Below are 25,107 nucleotides of genomic sequence, written 5' to 3'. Positions count from 1 at the left end.
GGCAGGTGGCTTTGACATGTAACAGACGGACCAGCACGACAGATATCCCCCCAACATCAATGGAGAAGAGGTCGGCAATCGCTTACTGCGCCAATGGTAAAAGTTTGCCTTTTTCTGTAAATGTTTCTGGGTGCAAGGAAAGTTCAAGTTAAGAGGGGGAGGGAGTTGGAAAGAGAAAGGGGGCAGGAATGGAGAATGAGTGGGGGGCGACGTTTGAACTTCAAACGAGTTCATCGGAGGCAGAGGGTTGGCAACGAGGGAGGAATCCGGGTAACTGAGGGGAAAAAAATGGTGAGGTCGAGATGACTATTTCACGAGGTCAGCATCCACCGTGTAAGGCCGACATACATTTAAACATTGGGGCGATGTTTAAAATAGTCATTAATCATTAGAGTGGCATCCCAAATGGGACTGTTTGGTATGACGTTCAAGAAAAGGCGCTTTTAGATGCTGAATTTATCCAAAAACAGAGACTAAATTAGGTGCGGGCTAGTCTTACCCTTGATGAAGCTGTATATTGTAACACATTGATGTATACATAACATGAATGTCATGGCTACATTTTTACCACCCGTGAGTCAATAAATATATACATAGGTTGGTTAGCCTATATGTGAAAAATGCGCAAAAGTTGACTCTGCATTTTTTTCCAGAATGACATTCCACTTCGCTGTACCAGAACAACAATTAATATCAACTCCACCTTATACAGGAAGCCAGGTAGGTTACCCCAGATGTGAAAAATGCCAAAAGAGCTGACTTTTTTTGCTGACTCAGAAGCTTTCCCAAAAAGACATTCTACTCTCCGAGGCCCAAAGAGGGAAATTATGGTGGTTCTAGGTTAATCATTTATTAATTTTATTCATCAAAGTATTTAGCAAATGTCGTGAAAAAACACTTCTGCTTATTTAGTATTTTAATGCATATTATCAAATTTTGTGTTTTAGTGATATAGTACTTCTTTAATTCTGACTGTTTAAAAATTAATTTGATGACATTTTCTATTAATAAAAAATACAAAATGAAATCTAACACACGTGAATGTAAATGTCTGAATGTATATGTATTTACAAATACATATGAGGAAAAACTAGAAATATTTTTTTGGGGCATGGCCAAAAAAAAAAAAAAAATCTCTACCAAATCTTTGAACCCAATGTGTCCAACAGCTTGAGGCTACTTAGGGGGAAAAAAAACACCAACTCTTTCACTTGAGGTGAAATAGAAAGCCTACAAAATGTTCGGAATATTTGGTGTTGGGGATTGGATTTCACAAAGAAAATTAAAAATTCTCTACACCCATCTAACCCCGAATGATCGTGTCTAGATATTCATTGTTTCAGTACATTTTTGAGCTTTATAATAAAAAAAAGCAGGAATCCACATGATAGTTTTATAGTTAAAAACTTTTTGGGCAAAGTAACAGAAAGAACATAAAATTAGGGGTGGGCAATTCAGAACAAAACATTTTTCTAAAACAAAATTCCGATCTTGGTTTTATCACAATTATTCGAAAACAAAATGTGGGTGACTAATAAGCAAATGTCTCATAAGAAAAGAAATTGCGAAATGATTTGGAATACATGGACTTTTTGAATAAGGTTTGATTTTGATCAATAATGAACATGTTTGCATGGCTTAACATAAGGAATTAATGCAAAGACACTTGCATTAGCAACTAGCGGTGGTGTCCACAATTCTAGTTTTAGTAGTTCCAGTCTGCAACACTGGCATTAACTGGGGTACATTATTTCACTTTTGCTGCTAAAACAAAGCTAGAAGCTGAAGCAAGGCTAGCCATCCAAGCGATGCTCTTAGCTAATGTGGCTAAGAGCTGCATTAGCCATAATATGCGTTAAATCCAGGAAAGGGTTTACAGACACTTAATAGAGTTGATCCCAAAGGGCAGCGCGGCATCAGCTCAGGAGGTAGAGCGCTCGTCTTGGGATCAAGAGGTCGCAGGTTCGATTCCCAGCTCCTCTGTGTTATATGTCTAAGTGTCCCTGGGCAAGACACTGAATCCCTAGTGCCCCCGATGGCACATGGCTGACGCTGCTATCCGTTAGTTAGTGTGTTAAAGGGAAAAGTGTGAAGCACATTGTAAAGTGCTTTGGGAGGTCTTTGTTGACTTGAAATGCAGAACATTTACATTCATTTCATTATCTTTCAATTGTTTTAAATCTCAATCTTGTATAAGTCCTTAGCGATTTAAAATAGTCATATCACTAATCCTTACGTGGAACTAACTTAATCAAGTGAAGTTTGTTGTTTTTAATTAAAGATATTTGCCTGTATAAGTCATTCCTGTGCTACAAAGTTTTCTTTCCAAGTGAATAGGTCCCAAATAATAAGAATCGGCCAAATATGAAATAAATTGCTAACAAGGAAAATAAATGAATCCTTTGTTTCAATGTGCTTTTCTGAATGAGCTTATATGAATAGTTCAGTTTTAGAATGGGGTAACTCAAGTCTTAACCGGCTTATTAGAAACCCAATCAAAAAGCATATTTGTTTTTTTTTTACGAGTTTAAGAATGGTCTTATGAACCCTAACTATCGACAGCAATACATGTGAATAGGGTTTGAACATGTAATTGTAGAGAGAAATTGAAACATTTATGATGGCAGTAAAACAAATACAAATTCCAAAGAGCTTTATAGGATATCTGATGTTAAAGGTTTGACACATACTCAAGGCCAAATTCTTTACCTAAGATGATTTTCTGTGTAATCATGCTTTCTTCTTCAGTCTTCTCGGAAAAGTATTGAACATTTTTAGACTGCCTCACATTTACGGCAAATTAATGGACTATGGTAACTTCAGGCACCGTTTAAATACACGGACAAAACCTCGGATGTAGAGCTATTAAAACAAAAGGTGTACATCTCCCCATTATTACGCTGCATGAATATGCGGACATAATTCCTATAAACACGGCCCAGCCGGTCTATTAATTCCTTGTAATATATTTGTGGCAGTGTCTGCTGGTTACTTACGGAATATTAATTACTCTTTTCAATCATTCAAACATTATTCACTGTTAAACTAGGGTTCTTACTCTTTGGCAGCTGTTGCATGTAATTGCAGCTCTATTGCACAGAGCTCATTCTCGTGGTGGAAGGAAAAAAAACACCTTCTCAATCTCTGCTGTCCTTTTGCACCTCTGACCAAGCAAGGGAGGATTTACTCAGCTGCTTTATGAGCGGGTCAAGGAAGACGAGGCAAATACCAGACGGCATTAGAAAAACACATACCATCTTCTGAATTGGATGATAGCTTGGTTGATTTTGTGGGGAAGTAACAGCTTAAAATCCCTGCCATGAGTGTTTACCGAGGCGACTGTGTGTATGGTGCGTTTGGACAAGCAACTACTTGACATTTGTGGATAATGGGACTCCGAGGAATACTTTAAAACAGGGCGCAAGCATACCAACAATCGGAAGGAATGTAGGCATGTTCAGTCACTTGAGGATCAAAGGCAGCATCGGCGTTATTATCGGCTTTCTCCAGAGGTTTTCCTGAGTGATTACCCTGCGGGGTGCGTCAAGAGCAACTTTCTATCCTTTGTAGAAAAAAGTCAGACCCAAAGCTCATGGACTGAACGCAATTGATATTTCCGATCCAAAACCTTCATATGATCGACCATGTGGTCGGTCCAACTCACTGACAATGATTATTAACAGCTAACTAAGTTTCCAATAGTACTTTGTTTTCTTTAATCATATTTTGCTGTGGAAAATGTGATTGTCTCATTACAAGGTTGATGGTTTACAGTGGTATTATAATGTACAGGTTTCAACAGGGTATACTCTATGTCGAAGTGTCCTTGGGAAAGCCACTGAATCCCTAATGCCCCCTAATAAGCAGTTACGCGCCTTGCATGGCCGAATTCCTATTGGTGTGTGTGTGTGTGTGAATGGGTAAGTGTGAAGCACATTGTAAAGCGCTTTGGGAGGTCTTCATTGACTTGAAAAGCGCAATATAATTGTAGACCATTTAGATTGTCAGAGATGGAAACATTCAAGTTTTTTTTATTTCTTACCGGCAACAAACAGTTGGAGAACAAGGAGGAAGACATTAAGACAAAAGAGATGTGATTTACTCTGATTGATGTGCATTGTTCTCCCAAAGATATGGAACAGACAGGCAGAGTTGGGTGAAATATTTAATCGTGAAAGACTTCAACAAGATTGTGATACTAAAATTAAAATATTGTTAGATTGACCCTTAGGCTGATTCTATTCTGTTCCTGTAGTCCCCAGCCACAATTCAATACATATTTTTGCTATCATTACAGTACGCCAAATGCATTAGCAAATAGTATTTCAGACGCTCCCCGACTTACGAAAATTCGAGTTACGAACAACGGTACATACGAACATTTTTTTTCGGGATGTCGATAAATATCCGGAAATTGCTGTAAGTTAGATTTTGTATTGTGTGCACCTTTTTCTGAGTAGATGACAGTGCTGTAGTGCTTCTTTCCACCACGTGGCGCTGTGAGAGGTCACCCAGCATCCACCCCGAAGAAGAAATCCCGCTTCTACTTCCTGATTTGTGTGTATACACACTGCACTGTATCTCTAGCACGCTAAGAACTTTGACGTTTTTATTGTTTAATATCTTGTGCATCCATTCGATATGGTTGGTGTAAAGCTTAAAGAAGAAGCAAGTCGTTTCTTTTGAAATGAAAGTGGAATAAGAAAGCTTGATGCGGTTGAGAAAATCGCTTTTTTTCATCCACTTTTTATCACGGAGGAGGAGGTACCCTAACTCTACCAAGTAAGTTAAACTCAACTTTATTTATCTTTATGGTAAACTTAATCAGAAGGAGTCTCAAAGGGCTTCTCCAAACCACAGAATGTCAATGCCTATTGTGTAGCTTTATTTTTCAGTACTACGTTTTATCATTCAGCCTGCTTTGTAACGTTATAGAGAATATTATTTTATCAAACGTTTATTTTTCAGTTTCAGAACTATACAGGTTACGTATACAAGACCTAAACATACTTATATGAACTTTAAACATACATTCCATAAAAAATATAGCACTGGAGCAACGAACAAATTCAACTTACGAACAGTCGTTCGGATCTCTTTCGCAAGTAGGGCAGCGTCTGTACTTTGGTGGCTCGCTTCTCTTTAGCAGATAGCATCACTTTAGTCTTAAGAACAGATTAATTCAGCAGCTAATGATATTGTTCCAAACACTAACTACTCCTGCCTGCATATCGGCCGTGGACACCAGCCCCTGATGCTAGTGTATAAATTGAAATAAGCACTTTTTAAATGTTCAGAACATATACACATTTCCCAAAATGTCAGGTTATGTTCTTTTAGTAAAATATGAAAGGAAATTTGTCAGAAATCTACCAATTAGTCACAATTATTTTTGGTAGAGAAATAATATGGTGATTTTGTTTTAAAAATTGATACATCATATTTTCAGCCTACAAAACTTTGTTGGTTCTATTGATTGGTGTATATATATATATATATATATATATATATATATATATATATATATATATATATAAAATCAGTAGCAGACTTGTGCAATTTACATGCAGCCTTCACTCCCGTCTGAATTAGTGATGTGTCGTTCCAGGGGTTCTCTGTTGTTGACTTTAAATTTGCATAAAAAAATGTTGAAATTTTTCTGTATTTTTTTTTGCACGTCTAAATATTTAAAATGTATGTATTCTTTATTTTACATTCAATGTGTTTTACATTACAAATGTAAAGTGTATTCTTGTATTACATAGTTTAATTGTAGTTGCAATAATTGTAAATGACATTTTGTTGTATGTTTTCAGAGATTTTAAGTTGCTTGAAGATGACATTAAAGTTACGTAAGATAAAAATGTTCAAAGTTCAAATGAGTTACACAACACAGCGACACCTTGTGGTAGAGTGAAAAAACAAACGCTAGAAATATATTTTTTCTCGTATTTATTTTGTGCATAATGTTACAATTTTATTGGTAACATACTGATTGAGCTTACCCCCCAAAACCTCTCTTTTTTTGTTTTATTTTTTTAACCATTTTTTCCTTTTTAATTTTTTTTTTCTTTTGTCTATTTCTTTACTATATTTCCCCCTTTTTCAAGCCATTACTAGTCAGAATTAATACAATCAATTACTGTTTTATGCCTATGAAACAGCGATCACTTTTAGTGAAACGCTGTCCTTTTCCGCTCCTCTCCCGCCTTTATTTATTTAATAAAGGCGTTAAGTACCGGTATTTCACTAACCCTTCCGAAATCCAAATTTGAACCATTCCAAAATTTGATTGGCTGAGTGAACAGCAATATTACAACAATGTTTTGCTGCGGGGACGCCTTCTCAAAAATTATTAAAGGCCTCAAGGCAGATTCCTGAGCCTAGCAACGGTCCTGAAATATAATTGGTTAAATGCTTGGATATGAAACCGCACGTCTGGAAGCAGAGCATGCAGGGGAGAAGCAATCAAAGGAAGCTGACAGGCGATTTGGAATTACTGTCTTCTATATTTACCAAAATTTGTGGCTTTATTTAGGCAAATCACAAAAAAACAGTATCAGTCATTAATTAACAAGTGTTAATGGACAAAAAATAATTAATAACACATGATTCAGATCGTTTTAAGCCAGCAGAGAAGGCCTTGAAGTCAAACACTGATATGAATATACAAGATATAATATATATATATATATATATATATATGGGCTGCAACAACTAATAGATAAAATGGATTATATTTCTATATTAAAGTGTTAGCAAATAATCAGATCATCGATTAGTTGTATCACGTGATTTATGAGCAACTAAGTATGTTAAATCAATGCAAATAAAAGTGCACACAAGTCCGTTGTGACACAGAGTTGTAGTACCACATTGGTCTGACATAGGGCGCCTAGTTTCCTTTTTAAATAAAGTTGGCTTACATTTTTTAAAATATTTTTTTCATTAGACATGGCATTTTTACAAACAAATTTGGCATAAAATTTTTAACTTTGTAGTGCTTGACAGTTTCATCATAAAGCAATTAAACAAAAGCATGTTGCTATGTGTTTAAGTTTAACTTTGTTGAACAATTAGATGCTACAATACATTTTTCATAGTTACCATACCAACAGAACAAAATACTAGCCTTTTCCCAACACATTGAGTAGTTTGACCCTAGTTGTTTTCTGACCTGATCACACAAAGTGGAAACAAAAACAATTTTAACACACTCCACTGGACAACTAGATAATACTCCAAGCTCAGGAACATTATCAAATAAAATCTAATAATCCAGATTTTGCTTTGCAAAGTTCTGAGGATGATCAAGTAAAGTCGAGCGGAGCTTTTGTCATCGTATCAGCCGCAATTATGGTCAGACCTCCTGATCCTGATCATCAAAACCGTCGGAATAAATCCGGACGGCTGCTCCTTTCCGTCGCTCACAGGCTCCCTTGGGATATCTAGTCAGCGATATCATTTTGAAGTTTAACATGTCGACAGCAGAGTCGCGTGAGGTGGAGGGCAGCGGCCGACCTGAGATTCAGGGGAAGTGTCAGACGCCGTCAGAAGCAGATACTCGGGATGTAAATTTAGAATAACAGGGTGCGAAGACGGGGCCTCGGTTCTATTCCCGGAAGACGATGCGTCGTCGTAAATAAAGGCGGGAGAGGAGCGGAAAAGGACAGCCTGAACGTTGAACTTTGCTGGTTACTATTTATGAATAGTTCATCGTCTGGCCTTTAAAAATACACACACCTCTGGGGGTGGCGAGCGCAGTGAAGGGCCGCCGCTGCTTGACAGCGAGGCAACATCCTGCGAGAGGGTAAGCGGGATGAAAGGCGCCGTGATGAGCATTGCCAGCTACCTGAGGCGCAGCCACTTCAATGCGTTACAAGTGTTTGAACAAAGGAAGCCCTGCACCCAGGACGGGGAATTAAGAGGCTTTTGGGTGACTCAACGTCTGTGGGAGTCGCGCTCATTTTAATAACTCCAAACGGCGGTAGCAGCGCACTGCGACAGGATATCAATTCCTGCCTGAATAGAATTAATCCCATCGGTTTGCAGGGCAAAGAATTTGAAGGCTATCTTTATAAACCACGACTGACGTGTTGGCAATAACCGATATGTAGGTATTCAAAGTAGAAGAACACTACAGGTTGAAGTGCACTTTTCGGAATGGATGTTTCAAGTGAGGCATTACTGATACAGAATGCAGTACAGAATGGGTTTTTACATAATTTAGGCGAGTCCTTCAGTTAATACCATATTCTGCAGAAATGTATGCATTGTTGGCTTGTGTTGCTGCTCTTTCTACATGTTCAAGGTTGAGAATAACTTAACTTTACTCGCAACGACTTTATTGTCTCTATTAGCGTTAGGTGATTCAGTGAGACTCCTTCAGTAATACCTCGATCGGCGAACGATTCCACATTCAAACGAATTGGTGATGGACCAATTGATTTGATTACCGTATTTTCCGGACTATAAAGCGCACCAAAGAAAACCCAATCCAGAATTTTGAAAGTCAGCCTTATAACCCGGTGCACCTTATATATTGCTAAACACTGGTGGATAACATTGTGAATGCATACGGTATTTAATAGTGTGCAATCCTACATGAAGATTTACGGTATACTACTGTATCAGTGCTGTGATTAATCATTAGAAAAACATTGGAATCGAACCCAGATAAAAACGGTGAAAGCATCAAAACCTAACCACTAGACCAGGGGTTTACAACCTTTTTCAAGATTATAGCTGCTTTGTGTTATTAATTTGCACAAAAGGCATTTAGTTTGACATGCATTTCTAAAATAAGTTATGGTATTACTATGTTGTTACTATGTTTTTACCAGGTAAATTATTGGCAGTAGAATTAAATATAGTCATTCAACCACAAAATAAATAAATAAATAAATAAATAAATAAATAAAAAATAATCATTTTACTAGCAAATAACAATGACCCATCACTGGTGAACTATTTTCAGAAAAGGTCCGCGGACACCTCTGCTGTCCTTAGGGGACTTCCTGGCACCCGGGGCTCAACGATGGAGACCCCTTCACTAGACCGTCAGTGACACAGATAACGTTGGAAAAGGCATTCAAAGTTATCTTGTGATCACACTTTTTTTACTTAGGGTGCCAAGATGGAGAAAAGAAAAAGTCTTCCTGAAATATATAAACGCAAAGTCCGATTCATCATCAGATACACCGAAGAGCTGTTTCCCTAGTCGGGCTTTTTTCTGTTTATTTATATCTTTATTTATATCTTTAATAAAGATATCTGTCTGGTCCACTCTCTAACCGTTAGTCTAACATCAGTATCTGGCACTGAGAGTAATTTCCTTTTCATATGTCACCTGTACCTCTGCTGGCCTAGTGGTTAGTATTTCGCACTCCCACTGGCGCGAAGTGGGTTCGAATCCCATTGCTTACAATGTTTTGTGATTTAAAGCGGGTACATTTTCTGATCAATCGTTGGAATAATATATGCCGTACGTGTATAAAACACTCAACAGTGATACACAAATTAATACAGTTGCTCTTACTGAAGTTTTAATTCCGGCCTTTTACAAGACATGTTGAGAAAGTTTTTTGTGATTTAGTGTGTTTTATCGTCTTTTTGTCAAAAAGTTAGTGATAACGAGGAGAGAAAGGGGTAAACAGTGAAAACGAGTGAGTCGATAATTTTGATCTTTTTTTAAAAACAAGGAAGAAGTAAATTGCACAAGGAAGGACGGGTATTAGCAAGGCGAAGGCCACAAGTAATCGAAATGGAAACTTTGCTCCCTATTTTTATTTAAGAAAAGCTGTTGGCTCGGAAAAGCTTTCATTTGCAAGAAAGTTCTTCATATTGATAGAAAAAAAAACTGAAGAAAAATGACAGTGGTAGTGAAAGCAATTCATCATTTACCGTAAATTCCAGACAATAAGCCGCTACTTTTTTCCCTAACTTTCAACCCTGCGGCTTATTCAGTGATGCGGCAAATGTATGTAATTTTTCTAACGGCCGCTAGCGGCGCTGGAGTGTTGCTACCATTAACTGCCCTGTCAAAGCTATATTATTATTATTAAAGCTTGAAAACTCTCTCGGTGTACCGTCTTTCCTTGTAAATATGTGTAACCCATGTATAATATGTATTTGCAACTGAATATTTTTGTAATGTATTTTTTTGTAATTATTTTAGACAATTATTCTGATATGTTTCGCACGGGTGAACGAAAAATAAGGGGCGGAACAAACGCGGGGTGCCAAGTTTAAGTGGGGACCGCTAAAGGTGAGGGACAGACAAGGAAAGAAGAGGGGGTAAAAAGTCGGTTAAAGAAAAAGGAGTTGCGTGAGTAAATGTGTTCATCTGATGTATTTTTCCCACCCTTACCTTTGGAAATATACACTTTTTTCCTTGGATTACTTTCAACGGGACCTGGACTCTGCATCAAACCTTAAGTATCGGTATCATTTTCCGTTCATTTTGCAGGCTGTGATTTTTGGACTGTGGACTTTAATGAAGGACATTTAGTTTCAATCGCGGGACTTGAAGTCGGGTTCGGGTTAATTTTTTGTTTGTGTTACATGTTTAAATGTGGGCGCATGCGGCTTATATACAGGTGCGGCTTGTGTATGTACAAAATCGGTTTTCCTCTTAAAATGTGGTGGGTGCGGCTTATAATCAGGTGCGCTCTATAGTCCGGAATTTACGGTACTTTTAAAACGAGCCGGGACTGGTAACCAAAAATATGTTCGCAACTTCGACCGATAAATTAAGAAAGAACATTTTATCCCGAAGGAAGTCGTTAATTGCCATGAAACTATGTTATTTTAAAGGAAAACGAAATAAATAAATAAATATATAAAATACCCCTTATTTCTTATGGGGAAAGAAAGGGGTTCTGTACACTTACAAAACGCTGGTCAAAAACCAATTCCGAATGGATTATGGTCAAGTACCAAAGTATCATTGTTTATGCTATAACAATTTGGAGTTTAGTGTCTCATTTTTTGCTAGTTTTACAATAAAGTCAAATTATCAGTGCCAACCAAAAAGCTCTGCCTAATCTTTAATGAGTCCCATTTAGAAGAGTAAGAAAGGGCTGAGGAATATAAGTAGGGAGGGTACCAATAGCAGGAACCTGTATCTGTGCCGATAACAGGATTTTTTTTTTTTCCGAAAACTGCAAAGGTACCTTATAAACCATCAGGAACTTGAAATTAAATGCTCATTTACTGTTAAATAAGTATTGAAAAGACATCCATAGATGTGTTTTAAGGAGTTTAAATAGGATAAAAACGTAAGGATGAAGCTGAGGACTTTTCTGAATATATTTTGGATAGTGTAAGGCTGCAAGTTAAGAGTTGAAACTCATTTAGTCATTGGTTAATCAAAACAGTTAGCCTTTTACCATTCAGAATTTATAGATTAACAGTTCTTCCGATGTCTTTGGAATATTTCCTCTTAGGTTTTAAAAAAAATCTTTTTCAAATAATGTTTACGAGAAGTCATAAGCTTCCAGCAAAACATTAGAATGACAATACTATAAATACTCATAATTTTGGAGGAGGACGATATGCCATGTGCCAAAATATCAACATGGTTAAATCACAAAACATAGTGTGGAACATACTAAATATGCGATGGCATGAGGAAACCTCGAATGGAGCGGGTAAAAAAGCAGTGTTTGGGGATTTGTTATCCAACATTTTTGGTTCAAACACTTTTCTAGATTTAGTATTCCAGATTGACAAAGATCGACTTGTCGACAATCACATTTCCTGAAAATAGTAGCTTGTGTGGATGGCAAATTTCCACAGCATTTACACTGAATTTACCTACTTACTAATCCAGCTGCTTTTATGAACTGCAAACAAAAAAAATGATTTTGTGTCCAAAATTCATACGATAAATCTTCCTTTATGCCTGTCATTTGGCATTATGAAGAATCTCTGTGAAAGACTTCCATATTGAAGGACTTTAAAAATAGGACGAGGACAAAACAGACACCCTAAAAGTTGAATGCACCCTGTCTGGAACCAAAACTTGACAGAAGAAAAAGACGTGTCCTGTTACGTGGATAGAAACGTCGACTTTACCGAGGGAGGAAAAAAAGAATCCCATGCGCCTTTTGTCAAACTCTCCCCATGTCCTCTCACGCACCTTTGAGATATAATCTTGTAAGCGTCGGGGAGGTAGCAGTTGACGTTCTCCATCTGGAATGGGTCAGCATCGCAGATTTTGTCGTCCGTCCGCCCGTAGTTGGCAGTCTCGATCATGATGACGTCGCTGCCGGGGCAGCGAAGGTCGATGGCGTAGCCCTCGCACGAAAGCTCCCTCCGGACCAGACCGAAGGGAAGGGCCGCCCGGCTGAACCCTGAGAGGGAAAACACAAAAAAAAAAGTTTTTTACAACCTCGGCTTCCGCTGGAACCTCAAAGCACGTGTTTCCAAAGAAAGACGTAAAATAAATAGGTGACAGCTGTCTAATGGTTACTTTGACAGTTGGGTCATTAAAACTGATACAGGGTAACAATTTATTTCTTGGCCAAAAGATCAGAATCAGAGTCACTGGAGGCTTACAGTGACCTCATAAATTTGTTGAGAAAATATAAGAGAAGTGCTGTTTATTCGTTTATGACACACGATAAAAAAAACTGAAAGCTGAAAGTTTGGGTGAGTGTTATTCACAAGGTATTATATTATATATATTGTATATTATCTATACCAGGGCCATATCCCCCTAGTGGGAGGTGGCGCAAGTCAAGAACATGTTCACATTTTTGACTCTTTCTGGGAGATTGATAGAGGAGGGGATTCCCAGCCCCCTCGCTCAACCAAACTGATGTGTGGCAACATCTCGTTGGGAGTCATTAGGTGACCAAACCCCCCAATTCCAACCCCTAATGCCAAGCAGGGAGGCAACGGGTACTGATGATGTAAGTCTTAGGTTTGACTTGGCCAAGGCTCGAACCATTAACCTTCCAGTGTCTGGGCGGGCGCTCTACACCAAAGGCCACCGAGCCGTTTTACCCTGGAGTATATCACTGTATTTGCGCAATGATTGTCAGTCCAAAATATTACAAAACACAACTGTAAAACATTGAATGCAACCATATAACTTGAGCCATAAGAGACCAACATTTGATTTTTAGTAACAATATCAAAATCACTAACATTTTATAACAAATATGGTCAGGAGGCACCTCTTGATTTCCTTACTTGCCTCTATGTCAGTTGAGAATTGCTGTTTTGCGCAATTACCAATGTCTAGAGTTTTAAAGTTTCAATTCAGTCTTCTCACTATTTTAATTAATATGTTGAAACCCGTTAGACGGCGACTCGGACTACCGATCATCCTGAAAGTCACAGAAATTGAGCTGACCACGGACAGACTGAGGAGATCATTTCTTCCTTATGCCAAGGGGCCTCTTTAACTCCACCCGGGGGGGTAAAAGCCCACATTAAACCCCACCCCCACATTTGCATATTACCTTATTTTTATTACAGTGTGTATTTTCCGTAGCACTATTCAAAAACTCTATAGCAAAACGTTATTTTGGGTATTTTAGTATTCTATATTTTGTTATTTTATTTTTCATCACAAGGATACTGCTGGAAGTGTGAATTTCCCTACAGGGATGAATAAAGTATCTATCTATCTATCTATCTATCTATCTATCTAGCTCACTGTACCGGACACGAATGTTAGTAAATGGAGAAAATTGAAAGTCGTTCTGAAAGATAAAGAAAAAAAAGAGGACTGGAAAAAAAGACTAGGTAAACAACTACTCTTGGGTCTATTTAATGATGAATCGAACTTTGCGTTTATATCTTTCAAGACACTTTCTGTTTTTCCCATTCTGTAAAATTTGTTTCTGGCACCATGACTTAAAAAGTGTGATAATGAAATAAACTTGAATGCATTTTTATGTCATCTGTGCCACTGGTGGTCTAGTGGTTAAATGTATACACTCTCACCACCACAATGCAGGTGTAAGCAGTTGCATACAATGTTATTCGATACGGTAGTATACCATAGAACCTTGTTTAGTAACGCACATGAATTAATTTCTTATCTCCATCTAATTTTGCAGTAAAGAAGGCACACCAGGTTAAAAGGCCCACTTTCAAATTTTGGGGCAATTTGTTTTCTGTGGTGCACAATATAGTCCGGAAAATATGGTATTTCAAAACTTTTTTAGGAGTTTGCATTTCAGAAACACAACTTTCCTGAAACAGTCGGTTTCAATAGCTGAAATCATGTGAAAAAAGTGCCACAAGGAAAACAACTATTTGGTGTATCAGGTGATAATTCGGACGTTAAATAAATATTGTAAATTTCAGGTAATGTCAATAAGTGATTTTTATCATGGCACCTAATTAACATATGTCACAATGTTTAGGTAAAGCCAAGAAAAAGTGCAACAACATTTTAATCAAAAATCAGCGGTACCTGTTATATACGGGTGCTTGTTATTACCAAATAATTTGATAGGATGGCTTCAGAGCGCATTGATTGCAATCCCGGATTTCAAAATTACAGGTTTGTTTGTTTTTACATTCACTGCAAAGCGAGATGAAGAGAGAACACCAAAGGAAATACTGAAAAAACACAGTCAAGTTTTATTTATGTTTTATTTTTACACTTGCAGCCAAGTTGGTTGAAGGTGGAATATACACACTAAATAAAATCAATATGCTAAAGAAGAAAAAAAGCAGAGGATATCAGTGTGGCCAAATAAGTGCACCAAGCGGGGGAGAAAATGAGCTTTTTCATTGCAAAAATGACCCCCCTTCCAGAACATTAGACTGAAATAGGCTATTATGGAGTATTCTCTTGTCTGAATAATAAAACGCCATTTCACAAAAGGAGAAAGACGAAAAGAGGGACTAGCCTATCTATTATCCGGGGTTAAAATGATCCAAAGTGTTTCAAAAATGCAGCTGTCTGCAACTCTGATAAGAAGAAATAAAAACAATTAGGTAGCATCTGAGTAGAACATGTAAATGTGTTCCATTTACGGAGAGCCGGCAGAGAGCTGCGTGAACTGTCAATAATCTCCGCTGTTTGCAGCAGTCGCGGGCCCTCGAGGGGCCAGCCCGCGTCGGTATTTTCTCCGGCTCCTAATTAGCCCTTCTTTCAGTCTGCTACCTTTCGAGCGGCCCCGTCGGCCGAGCCGAGCTTTGTCACGCAGCAACACTTACCGCCCCGGGTTCGTTTTGCCCCCTCACTCTAATTACTCTCACGAATTTGACAGCCGCAGCCCGACGCAATTAACGTCGCTTGAAACGCTCAAAGTTTCCGACCGACTTCAAATTTCGCTCCGAGAGGGCCAGACGGTAGTTTGTCTCAAAAGCGAGAGGGTACCGTACGCTTACAAAACGTACGCCGCGGAATTAAAAACGGAGATGTTGCGGCGACGGGCGGGGCTGAGAACACTCATCGAGGAAGCGGGGGAGTGCTTCTCGCAAATAAGATGCAGGAGAGTGGATTCGACTTTGCTCCGCTTTTTAATCACCTCATTAGGGAATGTCTTGCTTCATAGAGTGGGCTGCTCATTTGCTAACCAAAAGAGCAGCACCTACAAAAGAATGTAAACCGTTTCTAAGACAATTGGGTGGATGCAAACGCACACTTAAAGGGGTGGAGTGTAATATTTCGCCACTAAATGTTGCTGTATTTTGAAGAGCAGGGGCCTCAGACCTTTTTCAAAGCAGAGAGCTACATTTTGTTAGCGCTAAGGGCACCAAGTTTTATATCCATCCATCCATCCATTATCTGCACCGCTTATCCTCAGTAGGGTCGCGGGGGTGCTGGAGCCCATCCCAGCCATCTCCGGGTATTATAGTCAGTCTAAAATATGTTAAAACAATGTTGTTACCATGTTATGACCAGTTTCAATATTTAAAAAAAAGGATTAAATAGACTCAGTCAACCACAAAAAAAAGAAAAATTACCCAGCACTGTTATTTTCAGAACAGGCCAGCAGGCACCTCAGCAGTCCTTAGGGGGAACCCTGGTGCCCGCAGGCCCCACGATAGAGATTCCTGGTCTAGAGCGACTGAAAACGAGTAATACAAAGCACAAGGAAAAATACCAACTTCCGAAACTCGAAGTGACCAAGAAGCACAATTTTTCGACCAGCCTTTGAAAGGTTTTTGGGGTAACCTTAGCAACAAGACGGCGGACAATCCTGCCAGTTCCCTCTAGATGAGCCTCATGTCATGTAAAATAAATATTAGTTTATTGACCTATGAGTATTTACAAAAATGCATGTTGGTGTATGATAGTTCATGTATTTTTGATTATTATTTAAATTAACACTGTTTTCTTAAAAAGTGTTACCACTAGGAGCCACTAAATACTACACAATCACTCAGCTATGCATTCAAGGCCAGCCCTTTCAGAATACGAGTTCTGAACAATATCAACCATTGAGAGCATTTAGACAGGTGATTGTAAGCCATTCATAGGTATTTTCATGCTAAGTTTTCCTGTCATTCTAAATTTGCCAAACTAACATTGTAATTGAATAGGACACTCTACAGTATATATAGAGCACGTTTTTGACTACAGTTTATAGTCAAGGTGTCACACCTAAAAAACTTGTTTTGGCTGTATATTGCTAAGGAATCCTTATATATGGAAGATCATTAAATAATCAATGTCAAATGTTAAGACACTTTATGATGAAAATCCTCAAAACAAACTAAATACACCAAAACCCCAGCAGAGCACCCAGAGCAATTTGATTGGGTGAGCGTTAGGGATGGGTGGAGGGATGCAAAGCGCAAGCACTTCCACTTTCCTCTTGCCCTGCACTGTGGGTAAAAAAGTTGGGATCCTCCTTTGCAGAATTTTGTGACATTTTTAAAAAAGAACTTTGCTCACACGTTTAACCATTATTTATGACAAAAAAAGACAAAATTATTCTCAACACTCTTAAGTAACTGCGGGATGGAGACAAATTTTAAGTGGTGTATTTAATCGGACACAGGCTCTGGAAATATTTATTATTTCATAGATTTGATCAACATCAATTGCCACAAAGTGAAATAAAATCTACTGAAGAATAAACTTTTGCCTGGAGAGCGGGTTTAGCAGTTTTTGTTGAATTTCGTCTTAAAATATATAGTGTGGCTCTTTCCCTGTAAAATAAATCTAAAGCATCCACATGAAACCCCACCCCACCATTTGCATATTACCCTATTTTTATTACAGTGTGTATTTTCTGTAGCACTATTTAAATACTCTACAGCAAAATGTTATATTGGGTATTTTTGTATTCTAAATCTTTATTTTATTATTTTCTTTTTCAACACAAGGATGCTGCTGGAAGTGTGAATTTCCCTATGGGGATGAATAAAGTATCTATATCTATCTAAATATTTTGGTTTTATAGGTCTTTTGAGTCAACATGGTTACAGACCCCTGATTTAGACAAAGCTTTTCCAGACTGTTTTGGAACGAATATTTTCTGAAAACACTAGACAATATTTGTTCACCCGAATAATAACCTATTTACTAGGGATGGAAAATGTGGGGGCAGAACCAAAACACAGAAAAAAAGGAAATGTTATAGAAATGATAAATAACTGAAAAGCATATAATTAGATGCTAATTTGGGGGATTTATTTTGAGGGACAGCGTGTCATATTTAGTGCCTCTGGGTGGTACAAAAACATTCATTATATAAAATAAAACCAATACATTGATTTGAATACAGAGTTCTGGAATCCTATTGTATATTGTCCTGTGAAGACAAAAATTCATTTATCGTTCGGATGACGAGAATCTTCCCTTTAATTGATGTAATGTAAGACCCTGACCAGAAAGAACCACATGGGCGAGAACAGTGTCACTTTGATTCTTCGTAGTTTGTGCTTTTTTGCACTTGGTTTTACGACAGAATGCAGAAAATTCCAAGAGTTAACCTATACACACTGTCACTTTTAAGCAAGAATAATAACACCTCACTCTGTGGTTTCTGGAATCCTACAGTATAATGTCAAAACCGTTCAAGTACAGGTCAACAGGAAAGTCGTTCATGAAACCAAGAGGAAGAAGAATCAATTTGTGCTTTCGATGAAGAGAATCTTCCCCCTAATTGATGTAAAGTTAGCCTCTGACCAGAAGGAACCTTGTGGGCGAATCACCCAGATAATCAATAGCAGAGTCTCCTTTAATGACAGCGTTTTTGCTTGCCTTCGAGCTGACGGGAGATTGGGCAGCCCGTTGAAAAGGGGGTCACGAAGGCAGATGACGTACTCTTGCCCCATGCGATGGATCCCCTTTCGGATTTTAATACCCTGTGAAATGCATTCCTTCCTCGGCTGCTGTGATAAAGCCGTCACTCCCTGGGTGAGGAATGGCAGGCACGGTCATCATTAGTCTTGGCGGTTAAGCCGCTGACTCCACTCTGTGTTTTATCAGCCCCCATCCCGCCCGGGTTCTGCGGACGCTGCGGGTAATTGTGGTTGTTATTGGGATAGATGGACTGACCCCGCAGCACCCCACGTACTAGTCGGCTCCACCGACATGCCCTAATGAGGTGATAAACAGCAAAGCTAAGCAAAATCCACTGGCATTGACACGCATGTTATTTTAAAGAAGGAGCCATTTGGCTGAATGGGATTGGATTGAAGATTTGTGACATGTCTTTGCTTGGAAAGATGTTGGAGTTTCACATTAAGCTGGTCTACAGTGCACAATTCTTGAGGTTGTTACTATCAATGTCAAAGTTTAAATAAATAGAATTCCTTAAAAATTCCTTGAACCGAAATAAAATCTAAATGTGAAACGCTTGGTGCAAAACCGAAAACGAAAAGGAGAAAAACAACATTATTTTGCACAGAATTGCGGTAGTTGGCGCAATGCAACAATAAGGTCACACGATTGTATTTGTCAAAGTAAAATAATATATATATATATATATATATATATATATATATACACACACCGGAGCCATATCCCCCTAGTGGGAGGTGGCTAGAGTCAGGAACATGCTCATATTTCTGACTCTTTCTGGGAGATTGATTCAGAGGAGGGGATTCCCAGCCCCCTTGCTCAACCCAACTGATGTGTTTGGGAGTCATTAGGTGACCAAACGCCCCAATTCCAACCCCTGATGCCGAGCGCCAAGCAGGGAGGCAATGAGTACCAATGTTGTGAGTCTTAGGTATGACTTGGCCGAGGCTTGAACCAGCAACCTCCCAGTCTCGGGGCGGGCGCCCTACCCCCACGGCCACCGAGCTGGTCCTTATTGAGTAAAATAATAAAAATTGTAAATTCAACTCTCACTGCACATTTAGTTTGGTGCCAGCCAATAGGTTTCTACGTAGAACGGTCTGAATATAACTCATAAAGTGCATGTTTACTAATTAAAATTACCCCGATTTTAGCTAACCTGCATTGGCTCCCTGTTAGCTTAAGATGTGGTTTTAAGGTTCTGTTGGTAGTATACAAAATCATGCGAAGAGTTGCTCCCTCATATCTTTCAGATTTAATTTCGCCCTATGTTCTGATCCGGAGCCTTCGCTCTGAAAATGCTGGTCTATTACTGATCCTAAGAGCCAGGAAGAGATCGGCAAGTTCGCGCCCCAGTCCTGTGGAATGCTCTTCCCTCTGAGATTCGATCTGCAACCTCAGTGGAAATGTTTAAATCTAGGCTTAAAACACACTTCTATTCTATAGCATATGTATAACCTATATTTTATGTTGACAATATATGTATATTATTTGTTATTGCAACATACACTGCAGCCTGGTCATCCTGGAAGGGGGACTACCTCATATGCGGTCCCTTCTCAAGGTTTCTTCGAGTTTTTCCTTGCCCTTATGTAGGTTTTAGATCAGAGGATGGTGTAATAATAGTCTGTGGTTTGCAATAATCTGTGGTCTGTGCAGCCCTTTGAGACTCTTTGTGATTAAGGGTTATACAAATAAACATGACTTGACTTCACTAAAGTAACTTAGCACTGTTGTGTTAGCCTGTAAACATTAGTCCAAGCCTGGTTGGTGGCTAACAAAAACACGCTCCAGTATTCAGGAACATTTATTAACATTGAATTTCTTAGCAGCTGTAAAAAAAAAAAAAGAGTACTTAGACTGCCCTATCTAATCAGATGCTGTGTCTCATTTATTTAATTCATGCTAGCAGAATGATAGTCAAAGCTATAAACTGTTTGCTAATTATTCGGCTATAATGATAAACCTACAAACCATTACAATAAGTAAATGTCTAACTTTACTGAGACGAGACGATCATTTTTATCATGTAAAATTGTTGTTTTTTTTGTTTAGTCATGTGCAGTGAACATTTTCAAAAATAAGTTATGTGCCTCGTCTCAGTAAAGGTTGGACAATACTGTCCCAATTAGTCGCCCGGGTGCATCCATTTGAACAAATAAACACGCTCCATTTCCTAACTGTAACTACGGCACGCCATTGTTCACCCGTGGACATTCAACAGTTAATAACTTGCTGAGCCTTATTACAACCCAAAACAGCAGCACTGACAGTCTGTCATGTGAGTTGGCGATGCAGAACTTCATGTACGTGACTTCCCCTTGCTGTTCGGGTCGCACATAAGATACAGACAGACGCTTAAGACCAGAAGAAACTGACCGGTTTGTCAGTGGACAATGTTGTGCTCGGTCAGTGTTTCTTTTATAAGAGAGCCGCATGAATTTTCAAGTCCCTTTTTATGTTACAAATAGTGCATGCATAAATGTGAGATCTTATTTTCAGTCTGGTAGGTTTGCAGGCTGGGAGGGTACTGAGATAACTCCCCAAAAGTAAATGATGAATAAAATGAATAGATAAAAAATAAACATTGTTGCTGTCATGTGGAAAAATTGCATCTCCAAAGTCTGTTTTTATTATCAAAGTTTTCTCTAAAAGGCTAATTAAAGTTATTTAAAGCTGTATTTTTCAACCAGTATGCTGTGTGACCTTGCCTAGAGTGCCGCAGGAAATTGCCTAAGTTTATAAGTTTGTAAAAAAGCATGCCCTTGATAAGTATCTTTGCCTTCTTCCATTGATCAGCAGAGTAACTAACATTCATCTATATCAGTAGGTGACAGCAGATGACCATTTTTTATATAGTAATGAAATGCTTATTAGGTAGTACAGATAAATGTATCTAATGACTGTTTTTTTTATTGAGCCATTTTTGACTGCACTGCAAAAAATAAAAATGAAAGCAAAAAAATCAAGGACATTCTTATTTTAATCATTTTCTTACTTACTGAAAAGGCCTGGGTAGGGAGGGGTTTAATGTAGTATATGATACCAAATAGAGACTCATCCTTGGGCCTGAGCAACAAAACACAAATAGTATCCTAAAGTGTCATTCAGAATATATACTGACAAAAATCCGAAATCACTTAATAAAACAGCATTTTTTTTTACTAAAAAGTGCCTATGTCAGGATTGTATTCTTACCAGTTCAATGTGACTTCTGTGTTTAAATCGGGGTTGTAGCTAAAGCTTGAGTAATATTGTGATGCTGCCCCTTTAAAAGAGACAGAGCTTGCGCTGTGCTCAGCTCCAAGTTGGAGCCTTCAACACAGGAACCATGGGAGAGAAGAAAACAGGCAGAGGAGAAATGCGGCAAAGTAGTTGAAATGTAATATTTATCCTACACATTTTTATAGCATTGAAAAACTTTAAAAGTTATTGTGTAATTTTTGTTTTTCTGAAGAAACCATATTAAAAGAAAAATATATTTCCTCCCCAATCGTTTACAATTTGTAACCATTTTGGAAAAGCGCTCAGGGGCCATTTGGCAGAGCTGAAATTCCGCGGGTTCCACTAGTATGTGAATTGTTTTGAAGTTATTAATTTTTACAAAAATATGTAAAAATACTGGGAAAAATGGGTTACAAGTAAAGTAAAATACAACATTACGGAAACATTATTAACCAAAATTAAAAACCTGTTTTACCTTCAACCATAAAAGATAAGAAAAAAAATCTTGTATATGTAGTTAAAGCCCCAGTTTGTTATGATATCAATATTTGACCACCAGATTGCACTGTGTTGTCTAATAAGAACAAAAACCACAAAGCACAGCGTAGCAGCAAGTTGCCAGACAAATATGGAAGCAATTATTATTTTTTTCTATCAAAAATCAACATTGTTATGATAGTTCAGAAATTGAGAAATTAAATTGTGAGAGACAGAACTGGAGTAGTAGTGGATCTGAGCAAGCGTGTGGATACTCTGTTGGTTTGGACACATGGAGAGGATGGATGAGGAGCGAATGTTGAAGAGGATCTATAGAGCAGAAGTCAGTGGAAGGAGACCAAGGGGAAGTCCGCGATTGACGTGGATGGATGGTGTTATGAGTGCACTGCATGAAAGAGGTCTAAATGTAGTGAAAGCTAGAGCTCTTGTGATAGGAATGAGTGGAAAAGTGTTGCAAAAGGTGAGTTGGATGTTTAGACGTGTTCTAAGTGATTGGCAGGGCACCTGTATGATGTGGCAGGGGTAAACCAGTGAAAGCTGTCGGCCCCTGCTGTTGAACAGAAGTGTTGTGTCACCCTGACCCGAGTGACATGGCCGCTTTCTTGTGTCCCGTTTCATCTGGAGGGACGAAAGCATGACCAACTTGGGTGCCGAGGTGCTTAACTTGTTTGGGTGTTTGGGCATTTGCGTTGGCCATTGTTCAAAAATTTGAGTGTGATTTTTGCAACATTTTCCCTTTTTTTTTTCTTTTCTTTGTTTTTGTACGTGTTTGTCTTGCTGTCGGTCACCCCTCTTGGGGGATATGACCAGGGTAGATAAATAGATTCAAATCAACGTTTTGTTTTGTTTACTCAATAATAATTCTTTGTACAACTAGGTGGCGCTAGATATTAAACACGTTCTCTTTAACACAATAATTTAAGCCCAAAAATCTTAATACTGGTGCGAGGAAGGATTTTCTAATTATTTGGGGCGGATGGCATACGTCAAGATATTTTAAATAAAAATAGTGCACCTGATCTCAAAAAATATTGAGAAACAATGATCTTAAATTAATTCATGATTGTTCTACAAAAGAAAAAATAATGATATCCGTGTACGTTGTTTTTTTAAACTAAAAATATCTCAAAATGTGGGTGCATGAAGTACATGAGGTTTCATGTGGTACATTACCCTATTTCTGCAATGACTGATCAGTCAGAAAATGTCGCTGATTACAATTTCTAAACAGCAATCGAGCCTAGGTAACAGAATTTGGAGCGCCAAATCCTAACCACTAGACCATCAGTGATATAGGTTACATGCGAGAAGGCATTACATTTGATCTCATGCTCAGATCATTTTTACTCACGGTACCAGAGACAAATGTTAGAGAATAGAGAAAACAAATTCCTCTTGAATCATATACATAAATGCCAAAAAGCACATCAAGGGAAGCAACACTGGCGATCTGATGATGAAGGACCTTAAATAAATACAATGTAAATGTGATGTTGGTATTGTGTTTAGAGTTAACGTTTTTAATAAATGATTTTAGATCATGGCGGCACGTATTCAACGTTTGTCACTTAGTATTATCTGAGAAAATGTAAAATAAAATGTTCTCACAATTTCAATTCAAAAAGGGGTGCACGTTAAATACGAGTGTGCGTTATACTCGAATAAATCCAGTAGATTACATCCACGCGAGCTTTTCATTGAAATAAAGTTGAACACGAGAGCTTAATGGTTCTCGTACATCTGCACTATGGTTCACTGAGCCTTTCGAAAGGTGGGCAAGACATTGCATGCAGAATTCCGGCATCCCAGTGACGTATGAACACCCTTTCTCAGGCGGCGTTTTGTTTGACTGCTCAACTTTGAGGACGCGTGATGGCGATGCTATCAAAATGACTGCAAGGTGAAAGCTTCCCCATCCATAATCCTCTTTGTGTGTGGTGGAAAAACGAAAATAAGGTGGTGGGACAATCTTTATCCGTTGCGGAGATTAACATCAATTTATACAATCAGCAAGGGGATCGAATACGCCACACTTTGTCTAATCTCCATGGCAACCAATTTTCCTTGGCTATAATTGGTTGTGATCCCAATTGGCGGCCCTGTTGACATGAAGCCTTATCGTGCATTCTGGTCAGTGAGTGACTGTGGGCAAAGTAGCTTTTTCAGATTCCTCCCTCTGACCTGCTTGCTAAGCCTTCCATTGAGATCGACGGAGAGCCGAGCTTCAATATGTTGCATTCAGGGATTTTGTTTTTCAGTGCGGCTTACTTCTTCAGTTGACAGACTATAATTCACAGCTGAAAATCCCCCCCCCTTTTTTCCTCTTATTCGTATTTTGTTTTCCATCAACACCCTTGAAATTGAAAGCTCAGAAGGGCGCATCTCCAACGTCCCGAGTGCATCGTCAGGGCCTTTAAAACCCACCGCGGGTGAAATAATAAGATGATTGTCGAAATACAGTGGTGCCTCTTTATATGAACACCTCTAATCACAAATATTTCTTTAAGTTATTTTTTCAAACAAAACGGTTGCTTGCTATACAAAAAAATATTAGGTCACGACCAGTCCCACAGGCTACCACTGGAGACCGCTCAATGCTCTTGACTGGTAAACACCAGCATCAGCTCATCCAGTTTTGCATGCAGACTATTACAGGCAAAAACTTAAAAAAATGTGCTGTAAAAATATTGTGTGTGTAAATTCATTTAAAGCAACGGTAACTTAAATTTTAAGTGCACAGTGAACAGATCTCATACCTGTCAACCTCCTCCAATTGCTCTCATGACTAATGATTGCAAATCTTCCTCATTAAGCGATAATAAGCCTTACAAACACAACACAGCACCTTCTCACAGCAAGACAAACCATATAGAATACTGCAACAATATTAACAATGTACAATGTCGTTATCGTCTGCTACCAGTGACAGAGACAGATTCGAGCCGAATAGGGCAAGACAAGATCGTTAATGTATTTATGTTTAATCACAATTTAAATGTGAGTTTAGTGATCAGAAAGACGTGTTTCATAGCTGTTCACTTGGATTATTTTGAGAGAACAAGAGCAGACCTATTTTTTTTTTTTTCATATCGGGAGAATTCTCTCATTACACGAACAATTTGAGCTGTAAGCATGATCCTGGAACAAATTAAGTT

At 38.4% G+C, this 25,107-nt stretch overlaps 1 protein-coding gene across 8 annotated transcripts in view; it reads right to left on the bottom strand.

Annotated features, from left to right (window-relative positions):
• Positions 1 to 25,107, bottom strand: part of adgrl2b.1 (adhesion G protein-coupled receptor L2b, tandem duplicate 1) — a 238,403-nt gene that overhangs the window by 131,123 nt on the left and 82,173 nt on the right. For all 8 annotated transcript variants that reach the window (XM_088347648.1, XM_088347657.1, XM_088347604.1 and 5 more), the window contains exon 3: positions 12,143 to 12,356. In XM_088347648.1, the coding sequence (XP_088203774.1) occupies positions 12,143 to 12,356 (214 nt within the window). The remainder of the gene's footprint in view (positions 1 to 12,142; positions 12,357 to 25,107) is intronic.

The sequence above is a fragment of the Urocampus carinirostris genome, chromosome 1 (assembly GCF_059441175.1).
Source record: "Urocampus carinirostris isolate Australia breed hairy pipefish chromosome 1, RoL_Ucar_1.0, whole genome shotgun sequence".
Lineage (NCBI taxonomy): Eukaryota > Metazoa > Chordata > Actinopteri > Syngnathiformes > Syngnathidae > Urocampus > Urocampus carinirostris.
Note: the sequence above shows the minus strand (reverse complement) of the source record. Positions and strands in the feature narration are given on the sequence as shown.